This window comes from Colletotrichum destructivum, chromosome 12 (genome assembly GCF_034447905.1).
Source record: "Colletotrichum destructivum chromosome 12, complete sequence".
Lineage (NCBI taxonomy): Eukaryota > Fungi > Ascomycota > Sordariomycetes > Glomerellales > Glomerellaceae > Colletotrichum > Colletotrichum destructivum.
In genome coordinates, this window is record NC_085907.1 from 72564 (window position 1) to 85892 (window position 13329).

General features: G+C 49.3%; 3 protein-coding genes across 3 annotated transcripts; 1 reads left to right on the forward strand and 2 right to left on the reverse strand.

Annotated features, from left to right (window-relative positions):
* Positions 1 to 329: 329 nt before the first annotated feature.
* Positions 330 to 1133, reverse strand: CDEST_15472 (uncharacterized protein). The gene is made up of 2 exons (XM_062931628.1): positions 855 to 1133; positions 330 to 786 (listed from the first exon to the last, which is right to left on the reverse strand). Exons 1-2 carry the CDS (start codon positions 1011 to 1013, stop codon positions 763 to 765), a joined length of 183 nt encoding a protein of 60 aa, XP_062787679.1. The 5' UTR covers positions 1014 to 1133; the 3' UTR covers positions 330 to 762.
* A 3278-nt stretch (positions 1134 to 4411) lies between these two features.
* On the reverse strand, positions 4412 to 4641 carry CDEST_15473 (uncharacterized protein). The gene has a single exon (XM_062931629.1). It carries the CDS (start codon positions 4615 to 4617, stop codon positions 4432 to 4434), a length of 186 nt encoding a protein of 61 aa, XP_062787680.1. The 5' UTR covers positions 4618 to 4641; the 3' UTR covers positions 4412 to 4431.
* A 6501-nt stretch (positions 4642 to 11142) lies between these two features.
* Positions 11143 to 12448, forward strand: CDEST_15474 (uncharacterized protein). The gene is made up of 2 exons (XM_062931630.1): positions 11143 to 11507; positions 11560 to 12448. Exons 1-2 carry the CDS (start codon positions 11173 to 11175, stop codon positions 11993 to 11995), a joined length of 771 nt encoding a protein of 256 aa, XP_062787681.1. The 5' UTR covers positions 11143 to 11172; the 3' UTR covers positions 11996 to 12448.
* Positions 12449 to 13329: the final 881 nt, after the last annotated feature.

Here is a 13329-nt window from a genome sequence, read left to right on the forward strand (position 1 = left end):
GGGATAAGCTGTGGAAGCACCGAAATATTGGGGTTGGCATGACAGAGCATGGGTGTAAGGCCAGGTGACCTGGCAGGAAAAAAACTTTCGGCCTGGTGCCATAGTAGTCGATGTATTTGATAGAAATTCCCTGCCCTTGGAAAGAATGGGGCCTTATAGCACTCAATGAGAAATAAGCAAAAGGTTCTGGACCCCCATATTTGCAAGGCGTATGCAATTGCAGCACGCGAGTGGAACGGCGCAGGATACGAATACCAAGCGCACGCATGGGCATGTCAAAGTGTCAAGACCGGTCCAATGGCTGGATCTGAAACCGGCATGGAAGAATATGTGAATGGCATGGAAGTCCTACGGGATGGGGGTTAGAAAGCATTGGTCTTGGAGATACAGCGCGCATTCCTAGGCAAAGCCATCACGTACTTCACAAAGCCTTATGTGACGAAACGACAGTGTTTGAGTTTACTACTGTTGAGCCAGCGGGCAAAAAGGCACAATATTCGGTCGAAAGACCGAATCCCAAGCAACTACATGACTGACCCGTGACACCTTAGCATGATAAGATTGTTACAATCGGCCCAATTGGTCACTGTGCATTGTACTTGTGCAGAACAGTGATAATGATGCAGGTGCGCATCATTCCCGTTTACGAGTATATCGACGAATAAGCACCAATACCCCAGGCTTCTTTCCGGCATGTGCCCTTGATACGATGATGACATTGCTGTAAGGATCGCTCATCCATCCCATGGCTACTGTGATGCTTTACTGAGGACATCCGATAGGGCACTGCGTATTTGATTTATCAGCTATAGTGTCTTTAGCTACCACTTGAATACAACTTGAATGTCACCTACGCAAGAAGCCTGGCAAACTCCGGGAACCGATGAACAGCAGCTGGGACCAGATCCAGGGATGGGTCCCTTGGAACGGCCGTAGATCTTGGGTTGATCAACAACCGGGACGGCTAAGACCATGGAGGCGAAGAGGGTGGCGAGGACGAGCTTGAGCTGCATTTTGGATAGTGACGGTGGATGTTGTGTTAGAAGTATCGGAACAGTGATGGCTTTGTTATTACCCAACTGCCAAGACAGCTCAACGAAGCGGCTTTTATAGTTTTGACGTCGGTTGTCTCGGAATTATTCATTGGATGTGACACTGTTATTTGTTTCTTCTACAGTTTCCTTGTGCCTAATTGCAAGGTCTCAGTGAAGATCTCACGGACTCCTCGCACCTCCGGCCCACCAACACGAGGAAAGCGAAGTCCACGGTATCACCCCGTGACGCAGTTAATATATTTGAGTTCCAGTTGTTTTTGCTTCTCGTTCGATCAGTCCGTTTTGCTCTTCCGCACAACACAGTACCAAGTTTCTGTGAAACTTTTGTCTTCGACACAAACCGCTCAACCCGAGCCGTGGTTCAAAGTAGGTTGAGGTCTCATCAAGAACTCAGTCTTCACAGGATTCGCTGGACAAACCAAGAAGAGATAGTGTCGGAACATTAGCTGTCCGGCCGGCGGCCGGATGACTCGTGTGCCCGGAAGGCTACATATCGGCCTCCAACGGCCATGACAACAACCTCCCTTTGTATTCCACTCACTAAGCAATATCATAAGTAGACCAATATAACGAGTCTTCGTTGCTTCACCTCGCCGTATATACGGATACCTGGTATAGTTACCAACAGTTACTGCTATGTACAAGTCCAGTGATCTCCTTGATCTCTTGAGTGCCTTGGGTAGTCCCATTGTGCAAGAAACGTAAGTATCGACTCCCAGCGGTCCACAAATTTCCATGCCCCCTTATTTGGCTATGGAATCTTTTCAACTCGCCATCTGTAAACGACAGGGATTTCCCTAGGTCAGCTTGACCGACAGCTAGAAAGCAGAGCAGCCCTACAAAAGGCCCGACGATTCTTTGCAACTTGCGGCCAAGCTGGATTTGATTGCGAAGTTTGTTCCGATTATAGTCGTTGTTTTCACGTTTTCTGTGCTCTAGGATCTTGTCCAGCTCAGCAGAGTCTACTCTTTGCCTACCTGACTCCTCCTTGGTCCGGTCAAGAAGCTGAGCCATTTGCATAAGCGCATAGTACTGGCACATTTTTGTGAGACCGACCCCACGCTCGCACTTCTCTACATATCGGCTGATCAGGGACAACGATCGGTATGTACCCTGGCTCGCATGTCGTATTTCTTGAAGTTGCAGCCGGTCAAATGAATGATTACTGGACGTCACTACCTCGACGAAGCCCCTCACTGTTTCCTTGCGTGTGACATCCTTCAGCAAATCGTCCAGTCCGTTTGTTTGGGCAACGGAATTCCTAGGCGTTTTGCGGTAGGGCACTCTTGACCCGAGGGAATGCGCCGGAGTCCTCTTGCATCCACTCTGTTGTCGACCCGACCGCCTCAGGCTATTGTCATCATCCGCGCCTCTATTCGAGTAACATTTCTCGGTAGTACGGAATGGGGAACCCTCTCCAGGCTCATCAGAGGACAAAGGCTGTTCTGTCCTGACAGATGAGAGAGGTACGCCTTGGGTCTGGGGTGGTTGTGCACGCTCCGGGGAAACAACTCCTCGATGGTTCAGAGCGGTGACCTGGCTCTCAACACGGAGGGCTTTCTGAATGTACTCTGCAGCCTGCTGCAATTGCACTTTTGAACGAGGTCCAAGAGCTGCTAGTTGCTGAAGCTTATCGTTGAAGACGGATAGTTGGTGGTGAATCGGGGCCGCTTCTTCCTGATGTCTTTGAATATGCGACGAAATGTCCTTCGACAATGACGGACAGAAAGAGCAACTCGTGTAGCCATGCTCTTCGATCTGATGCGACCGCATTTGGCCTTCGGAAATCACTTGATCACAGTGCCAGCAAGGGTGCACGTCGTGTACATTTTCCTCGTGGCTGGTCCGTAGCCCTATGTCAGGGCAAATCTCATCGCAGAAACGGCAGTGAAGCCACCCGTGCGATTCGATGACATGGTGGTTGAGGTCGTCCTTGGTCCCTGTAAAGTGGCAGTCTGGGCACAATTCTGTCTGGTTGTGAACCATTTGAAAATGCCGAGGTAAGCCTGCCGGGGAGAACGCTTTGTCGCACAGAGGGCAACATATCAGTCCGTGCCTGTCCTTGAGATGTCTCTGGAATATTTCCTGAGCGACCCGTTCGTTGCAGATGTCGCAGATTGGGTGTTGTTCTTGGTGTTCTCCGAGAACTCGTAGGTTGGGGCTCGTCAGGCCACAAACATCACACAGAAGCCATTTGTGCTGAGCGATGAGATGCGCCCTAACACGGTCCGACTGGATGCTGGTATTGCACTCCGTACATTGTTCTGCGCCGTGTTGGTCGAGGACGTGTTCCATGTCGAAAGATCGTCCTGGGGGACAGGAAACGCATGGTCGGATATCGTGGATTTGAACCAGATGAGCGTCCAAACCGCCTTCCGCGAACGAAGCCATGCAAAGGAGACAGCGGTCGAGCCCATGGTTAGTGAAGACATGGCTCCAGAGCTCGGTGACCGTCTCCCAAACGTGGCAGGTACGACACAGCGTCAGCCCATAGTCTTTCCGCAGGTGGTCCAGTATAGAATCATCAAATATCATTTGATCACACCCTTTGCACTCCGTTGCAGGATGTACGGTGATGATGTGAGTTACCGGATTGTCGCCCCCGCAATCATCGCATTTGTCAAGTTGATGGGCCTCCACTAGATGGTCGATAATGAAAGGCTCATCCACATCGCACAGTGGGCATTGGTGGTAGTTCACAATGTGATCCTGGTGCTCGGAGGGCTCCCTGTGTGTTCCACAATGGTGGCATGTCCGGTATCCGTGAAGCCTCGTAACGTGGTCGCCAATATCATCTAGCGGTACTCTCTTGTCGCATACCGAACAGATCGTCTGCTGGTGTTCTCTCAGATGCTCGTTAAACTCCTTCAAAAGAACAACAACTTCACAGATTTCACAATGTCCCAAGTGATCTGGCAGTGGCTGCGGGACCCGGAAATATGGAAGCTCGTCTTTGTGTGAAAAGAATGTTTGTGGAAATCCCTTGAACTTCTCGAGCGCTTCCGCTCTGGCGTGTAAGAGATAGTCCCTGGCTTGTTCTAAATGCCACATCTGGGGCCAACGATGTGGTCTAATGTCATTCTGATTTCGTTTGTCCGGATGACATACGAGAGCTGCTCGTTTGTACGCCAGTTTAATCTGTCTGGAATCGTACGCTCCCCACGATAGACCGAGTGCATCAAAGGGACTAAACAGCATGATTGGGCTCCTGTCATGTGTCAATCTCGCCGCCTTACAGAATGTGAAAACAGAAGAGTGCGTACACTGATAAGATCATTCGTGGATGCAAGGACCGACAAACTGGAATTAGAGCACTTGGGGGCTGACTGACTTGATGTTAAACCCGGACAATGCATGTCCAAGTCATGCGTTCAATTCATGCTTGATTCTCTAGTGTAATAAGGGACACCGGCATTGTGGCCATGTACCTTGGTCTGTTTCGTTTTTTTGCGTTAAACAGACGTGTCGACAGCACACCACTCGTTGTAGGCAATAGACCAATATGCCTAGTATTGCTGGCTGCTACGCTGTTGGCCTGACACTTTGTTACGTAGACTAACATCCTCTCCCTGCACGGGCCACAAGGATTCCCGGACTCCTTACGGCTCGTGCCATGTGTTGGTAGATGGGAGTATGGCCCACCCGGGATTGCGTTGGCAAGCACGCACCACTGAGGGGCAAAAGAGCCTAGGGTCCTGAACCTTGCCCGTACAGGCCCGGGATTCACTTCAACCCCAAAATCCCAAGGCGACAAAATTCTCACCAGGGATGGCAGGGCCAGAAAATCCCCAATGGCGCAGGCGCCGAGAAGGTTAGGTTTGAAGAAAAGGTTGCTGAGACCGCGTTTTCCATGTTGTAACGACATGCAGCAAGGCATGGTAACGGGAACATACAAGACAAAGCCCCGAGAGCGACTGGAAAGAAAGGGAAGCATCCCTGAATCGAGCACAACAAACACTCTTTGATCAATTAACCTGTCGAGTTGCGTGAAGTGCTTATCTTGTGCTTGTAGGTGTATCCGTTCAGTGCACTCACAGGTACAATGTCAGGAGGAATACCCTTTTACGGGCTAATCGTCTGGAACCGTCTAGCCGAGTCAGAGCCAACTACGTACGTGGTAATACAGCGTAGAAACTCGGTTACTTGGCACGGACATCCTCATTCCCGTGCCACTTCATTCTGACAGAACCCCAGTCGTATTGCATCGAATTGACGTCGATTGTCTAACAAAGCTAGTACAGGTCGTGGCGAGGCAGTTTCCTCTTTAGGGTGAATCAGGCAACCAGTCCGGCTTAGAGCAGTTGTTGCCAACCAAAGTTCCATCACAACAAATTTCACCAAAGTCTACTGTAGCAAGGCATGCTTTCTTTTCGAAGTGTTTGAAACCATACCTATCACTCGCAGCCAGTCCTTTTGCGGCAACAACAAGTCAAGTTGCGCGCTGTCCCTCACGGTTCTGGTGGAATTAATACTGAATTCAAGTCCGTCACATTGACAGCCGGCGAATTCGAAACACCTTCCTGGAGAGATGTGCGCCAGAAGAGGGATGATGAGATTACTCGGCCACGCTGCCTTCCGCGCAACCCTACATGTCAACTTTTAGGGCCATGTAGATGGCAAATGCGAAAGAGCACATATGGGTGGATAATGGCACCCATCAAGCCGTATGTGTGGCTGGGCAAGACTTGGCCCACTTTGCCCCTACTGACCAGGTGAAGGATATGACCGGGGTCATCAACCGCGTAAACACAAAAATTCTCCTATGCACAACTGAACCACGACAACAGGGTTAACAGCGCCCATACAACCCCATTGGACAGGAGAAGATACGCAAAGCGATGTTTCTCGAGTATGTTCCACGGCAATGCAATTGCATGAGTACCAATGGTCTGACAAATGGTGGATTGCGCTTTGGTCCGCGGCAATTCAACCATTGCCGCTGCTTCGACTTGATTATCACAAATAAACACATGAAAGTTAGGCCATATTGACCACCCTACAGATTCCAGGTGCACATGCGGCATTAAATTTGCGAAGAGAACGCGCGTCAATTTTCTTGCCGGACGCAAACGAGTAGATTCTAGAGAAAGCCGGCGGGAATTTCCTTTTGCAAAACCAATAAGTAAAAACACACAGATTTGAGAATGAACGTGTGCGAACTTCCTATCGCGATGAAAATAAGTAAAAAGTAACAGAACTCAGCGCTAACGCGTGTTAGTTTCTTCCCGCGATGCGGATTGGTGAAAGCTAAAGGGCGCAGGCTAGCGGAGTTTGAACTGATAACATCACTCAATCTTCCCCTCTCGCCTCTTGGCAATTGATATTTCTCTTCACGATATTGACATGCACTTGTGTCTGTTAAAAAACCTTGCTAAACTGCTCCTGCGGGGAGGCAAAAGACGTAGATCATCTGGTCTACTGCCCAGCGACCTTGGCGAGGAGGCAGCAGTGGCCCACCCTCTACCCAACTGGTCCGCTCGACCCCATCGGACCTATGGGATCCCTTGAACGATACTTCAAGGGACTAATGACTGACCCAAAAGGCTTTGAGGCCTTCCTGCGCGTGACAGACTTCTTCCGGAAGATCTGTCCACGCTACTAGGGAACGGGCTTCGGCACGGGATCTAGACAGCCAACTTAACCTCGCAGGGACTAGATGGGAAGCAATGAAACTGGGGAACCAGCGGAAACCAGGGACAGACAGAACACATAGTAGCCATCAGGCAGGATTTGGAGGACGAAAGGAAAGGCGATGTATGAAGTACATAGTCCTAGCCCACGGCTCTCCACGCCACATACCCTTCGGGAGGTCTGCGACAAAGGTTCCACCCTTGCCGCCATGGCGTTAAATACAACAACAACAACATCTCGAAGTTCAGCCAAATCCTCCTGCATTAAGGTCTGTTGGTGCACCATCATCATCATTCCTTTCTTTAGCTGCTGTATACTTGAAAGAATTGATGTTGGAGAGCTATTCTAGTGTCGTATGATGCGAATACGGATATAATCAGATTGCGAAGTAATTTCAATCGGGTTGTTTGGCGTCTTTGGGACCCAAGCTGGTGGTAAGCCAGCAGAAGAACCTGGCGGTGTTGGCATACGAAGCTTGATATCTAGCAGAGAAATCACATTATCAGGGTCGTACGGCACAAGGCCAGTTGCTCTAAAGCCTGCTTGAATCTTCGCCTTGGTCATTGCAGCGTCGTACGCCTTATAGAAGGCTGGGAGGAAGTCCTCCTTTGCAATGTGTGTTATATGCGCCCGCATAAGACCCTCGATTTCTTTGCCGTACGCCCGGTTTAAGGGACTAAAGCACCCAACATCAAGAGGCTGGAGCTTATGAGATGAGTGAGCAGGCATACAGAGCGTAATAATCTTGTGCTACTTGCAGTGTAGCTCGAAATCGACAGAATGGTGGCTTTTGTGGCCGTCGAGGATGAGGAGGCGGTAAGCACCCTTCGTACGACTCCGTGCATGGAAATCAAAGTGCTTTACCCATTCTAGGCCTTTCTCATTTGTCGTCCAACCGTTTTCTGTAAGTGTAATCACCCAGCTGGGCGGGAGGGGGCTGTCGCACGTCCAGGAGTCAAGATGGACTTTGCCTGCAAAGATGATGTACGGCGGAATAGAATAGCCGTACGACCCAATGCCCAGGATAACTGTAACCCATTCTTGATTTCCTTGTTGTACCGCCCTTGGCTTCCCACGTTGGTCGGAGGTTGTAACAACCATTTCAGAGGAGATTTTGCCCATCGCAAACCCAGTCTCATCGAAGTTAGAGATGTCGTCATTGTGTATCCCGTACTTCGCGATTGTGTTTCTTACGAGGGAAATCCACGCGCGATACGCGTCCAGATCTTCGCAGAGGACTCTCTGATAGTCGATTCTTCGATTAAAACGTGTTCGGAGCTCGGCCATCGTCGTGCGAGGTTTGCAGCCCAGTTCTTCCCGACGCGTCGTGCGGCGCGTTCACGAAGGAGTCGATCCGCCATTTCTCGAACACCACTCAAGCGCGGTGGAAATGATCGTGAATCCAGGTCGATTATGTATCGTACAACGCTATCCTCTTCGTACGAGGTCAAATTCTGGCAGGGTGGTCGGATGTCGCGTCGTGCAGATTGGTCGCGTTGTCGTCGATAGAGGGTTGTATGGGATACATTGTAGACTAATGCAGCCTTTCGTACGCTTAGTTTTGGGTTAGATCTAAGCGTATTTAGCGCTAGAGTTAGATCACCTTCGTTTGATTGTCGTACCATAACTGTTGGTAGAAAAAAGTAGGAAAAAAGGGTGTGTGTTCTAAGTTATGCGAAAATGGACCGTTCACTTGTGGACTACGTTACGTTATGTGTTTTTTTACTTTTTCTGTAGGTGTCCTTCCTTAACTGCATGCCTTCAATCTAGCAGTCTAAATACCCTTATGTGAATGCGGACTAACTGTAAGGAAAAGCGTGAAAACCCCTAGGCTGCAAAGTGTTGAACCCTGCCCCTCTCCACTAGAGACACACGTGACTGCCGAGCCTCAGAGCTACCCCACAAATGTTGTAAGTCAGTGGGTGGCATTTGGTAGAAGACTCTCCATCAGTCTCTCAAATCTTGACTTCGAGAGCGCTGAATCCCCCTGGCACATCTTGTCAGCACATTTTGCTATAAAGCTGACTTGGCGATCACTTACGCGAAACCCTCCTGCTTATTGTCACGCTTATCGACCGGGTCGTGACCATGTTCTGCTCCCCCGCCCCCGCCTCCCCCACCGCCTCTTCCTGCCCCAGCCATTCCAGCCATTCCAGCCATTGCTGCCGGTTGCATCCAGTAACCCTGTCCAGGTGGTGGAAGCATAAGCTGAGGCGGGTTCATGTTCACATTTCCGGCATTTGGACCTCCCATTACGCCGCCATGAACATGAATATGAGGGTTCCCCGTAAGCGCGAGAGCAGCTGATGACAGCAATGATAAAATAAAGATGTGCATTGTTGAAAGATGTATTTTATAATTCGTTGTAAGCTAAATTGTTGGCATTAAATTTGTTAAATTAATTACTAAAATGTAGTGAGGCATTGTTGCTCTTTAAGTACTTTGCATTCCGTAATGATTCTAAAGCACATATTACAAGCAGGTTAGGGTGGTAAAGTTTAGCATAAAACAAAAGCATTAGGAATTATGCACCTAACTTATTACCCCTGTTCTGCATAATACAGTTACGCTGGCCAGCACTTAACTGGTTAGAATGTGAAACTATGACTCTATACCTTGTAAGAGTATTTTAGTGTTGTTGATGTTTGTCAGAACTTGGAACATGTACCGTTAAGCCATATGTACAAAAGAGAGGACCCCTCATTTGTATAAGGCTATTCTATGTACTTATGTAGTTCCGTCAATGTTGCTGTTGTATCCAACGCCATAGCGGAAAGGGTAAAACCCTACTGCGGACCTCCCGAGGGTTATGTGGCATGTAGGGCCGTAGGCTAGAACGGTAGAGCCCTGTACTCTACAGCTCAGTATCCTTGCTTTCGTCCTCCAAGTCATACCCGATGGCCAGTGCGTGTTAGTAAAAAGAGCAGGATACAGCCACTAAGATCCATTGCCTGAAGTTACTTAGAAAGCTCTGCTTAAATAGATACGTAAGAGATCCGTGTTTCTGGAGTTTAACCTAAACATTAGAACAGACACCCCGGTCTTGGCAAAGATGTCGTGAGCTGGCACCGGATGAGACGTGTGTTGCTACTTACCTGACCAATTAACTTTAGCTTGTAGCACTAATATTCCAGACTGTGGTTTGTTGCTTCACTTCCCTATTAGGCAAGTCTTGGAAAAGCAATGCTAGCTACATAACCTTTAATCAGGCAACTTTAATTCGGAAGGATTACGCGAAATATTAGTGTATTAGTAGAGGTTAGGTAAAGATAGGACTTAGTGTGTATATCAGGCTTAAAGATCCTGTTAGAGAGATGTTGCAGTATTAAAGCTTAACTATAAGCATGTAAGCCTTGGTTTTACATAGTCTGCAGTAGGGATGAGGCTAGGAACTTTGTTTAGTAAAGTACTAGATTAAGGAGGAAGATATTCTGCTATTAGACTTGCCTGATTCAGACTTGCCTGATTCAGACTTGCCTGATTCAGACTTGCCTGATCCAGACTTGCCTGATCCAGACTGCCTGATCCAGACTTGCCTAATGGGAGAAATGCTTGATTCAACTTTAATACCCTGCCGATGTTTTGCACACAAAAGGAGGGACCAACTTTGGAGGCGAATCGGCTTGCGGTTGCACTTGGGTTCAGAAACTTTGCCAAGACCTACATGGGACCCTGACTAATGAATGATCTGAAGAAGCAACGTGGCCTGCCTCGCTTCATTATCAACACCAGCAAATGTTAGGTCCCTCCTACTATGTTTGCTGTGACAGCTATCTGAATGAGTTATGCACAGTTTTCTGTCTTCTATACTGTGACGCAAGAGACGACCGATAGAGAACAGAGTTAAAAACTTATTGAATTGCCCATCTACGCATGCCAATTGTTCATCAAAGCTGTCACTTCGGACGCTTGGTAGTAGCCTGTTCCCAATCCTCTGTGGATAAGCCTCGGGAGGTGACGCGTCTGATCACCTGCATGAGCATCCTCGATGACCTTTGAACTCGTGCCTCCAACCAGCCCCTTCCATGGTCGACACTTGTAGGCGAAGACCTTGGGAATGGGATCAGGATCTAAAGCTTCTGGTGGCCTGAAGCCCCTGGTTTACTTGACGGATTTGTTCATTTGTTCAGCGTAGGTTTAGCTAAATGTTGCTATACCTTTGTATCCCTTGCCGTTTGCCGGACAGAACACGACATAAAACCCTAAATCGGAGCTTATAGAGCTTGCCCTGAAACAACACTATGAAAGCTTAACTTTGTTCTGCTAAAATCATTATTAGAGTCATTTGAAGCGCTGCGAATTGAGTTTGATGTTAAGTAATAGGTTAGCTGCAATAGTAGTCGAAGACTAGAATATTGGTCCTGTTGCTCAGATCGATTTATGACGTATTTCAATGAGACACAACTACTTATATAGCTTTGTGATATCCCAGGAGAATTACAGTGATGAAGGATCTTTCACTCTCCAATTTGTCTTCTAAATCAAAATGGCGCTTTACAACAGTTTTGCTATTAGTGAAGAAGAGATGCCCCTTGCAGGGCTTACATTGCCTTATGCTTTGAACGAAGATGACGAAGCTGTGGTTGCTACTGAAAAGCAATACGCGAGCCGCAGCAAGCTGCGTTGTGTTGTCACTTCACCTCACTTTCTCTACTCAACTATAATCATCGTCACTCTCAGCCTTTACATCATCCAACCCAGTGCCCAAGAGAATCTCCGGTCTCACATGCCTCCTCTCCGGATTGATGGAATCAAACCTATGTGCGGTGCGTCGCAAGCAGAAGCTCGCTCAATGGGTTGTGTTTTCGACGTATATGTGAAGTACATTATACTATCTTGCAGAACGTGAAATTTGACTGATATGTTTTTTTAGTGAATGGCTCCCAGCGGCATGCTTCGATCGCGCAGTTGCGGAGGTATCTGAGTCCAACTCGAGCGACCTGTATCCTGCCGCGGCAGGGCGTACTTCGTTTCCCTTATTTTGGGATAAGGCGATGGCTAGGCCGGCAACGTTAGAAGACGTTATGTTGGCTGCGTTTGAAAACGTTGCAAACGGCTTTAAAATTAATTTTTACACCGCATGGGACTTTCACAGGGCTCACTGCTTGCACCTCTGGAGGCTTACCGTCAGTGCCGTGCAGCGGCTAGATCGAGGAGAAAAGGACGTTGGCGTATACTACAAATCTGCCAGCCCTGAACACGCCTGGCATTGCAACAAGCTCATTGTAGAGTGGGATACCAGAGACCCTGATAAGATATCTACTCTTAATCCTGGGATTGGTGACTGCGTTATACTAAATAGGTTTTAGCATGATATAGAAAAGTAAGCTGTATGCTTCAAAATTTGTAACTAAATACTATCACTTACAAAGCAACTGCAATAATTGCCCTCATGTCCCGAGGCTCTCCCAACGAGGGCGGCAGCAGACGAAGCTCCAACGGACTGCAGACCTTGCACCAAAATGCCCGAGACCAGCACTCATCCAACCGCAGTACCTCCCAGGCTCACAGGACCTGATAGTCCTGCAGACTAAGAAAGAGGCAGCCAAAGCCTTCCAGGCCTGGCTAAAGACCGTACCAGACAGCCACATGGTTGTCTTTTCAGATGGCTCCAAAGCGACAAACGGAGCCACAGGATATGGGTTTGTTATCTACCGCAGCAACAGGCGCGTGGCCCAGGGCTGCGGCCGACTCGGTCTAGCAGAGGTGTTCGACGCCGAGGCTGAAGGGGCGAGGATAGGACTCCGGCGGGCCCTCTTAACCTCCCAAGGCCAGCCTATACACATCTGCATCGACAACACCAGTGTCATCCAAGGAATACGGGGCGAGGCCCCAGACACCTCGCAAGCAGCGGTTCTCGAGATCCAAGCTGCTGCTAGGATATACAACATCCACACCCACTGGGCGCCAGGGCACCAGGGGATTAAGGGCAACGAAGAGGCGGACCGGCTAGCCAAGGAGGGCACAGCGCTGCCGGTCCCGCTAGGCCAACTAGCTACGCTCTCCGGGATCAAACGGCTTGGCAGAGAGCGATTGCGAAACCAGTACAGACAGTGGTGGGGTAAAGAGGCGACCGAACGGTACACCCAGCTTGGACTGAGGCTACACTTCTCCTGCCCTCCCGAACTCGCCCTACCACGGAGCACCCTTCATCACCTCTTAGCGGCCCGGTCGGGCCACGGGGACTTTGAACACTATCACCGACGCTTTAACCACACCGAAGCTTTGCTAACCTGCTCCTGCGGGGAGGCAAAAGACGTAGATCATCTGGTCTACTGCCCAGCGACCTTGGCGAGGAGGCAGCAGTGGCCCACCCTCTACCCATCTGGTCCGCTCGACCCCATAGGACCTATGGGGTCTCTTGAACGATACTTCAAGGGACTAATGACTGACCCAAAAGGCTTTGAGGCCTTCCTCCGCGTGACACACTTCTTCCGGAAGATCTGTCCACGCTACTAGGGAACGGGCTTCGGCACGGGATCTAGACAGCCAACTGAACCCTCATAGGGAATAGACGGGAAGCAATGAAACTGGGGAACCAGCGGGAACCAGGGACAGATAGAAGGCATAGTAGCCATCAGGCAGGATTTGGAGGACGAAAGGAAGGGCGATGTATGAAGTACATAGTCCTAGCCCACGGCTC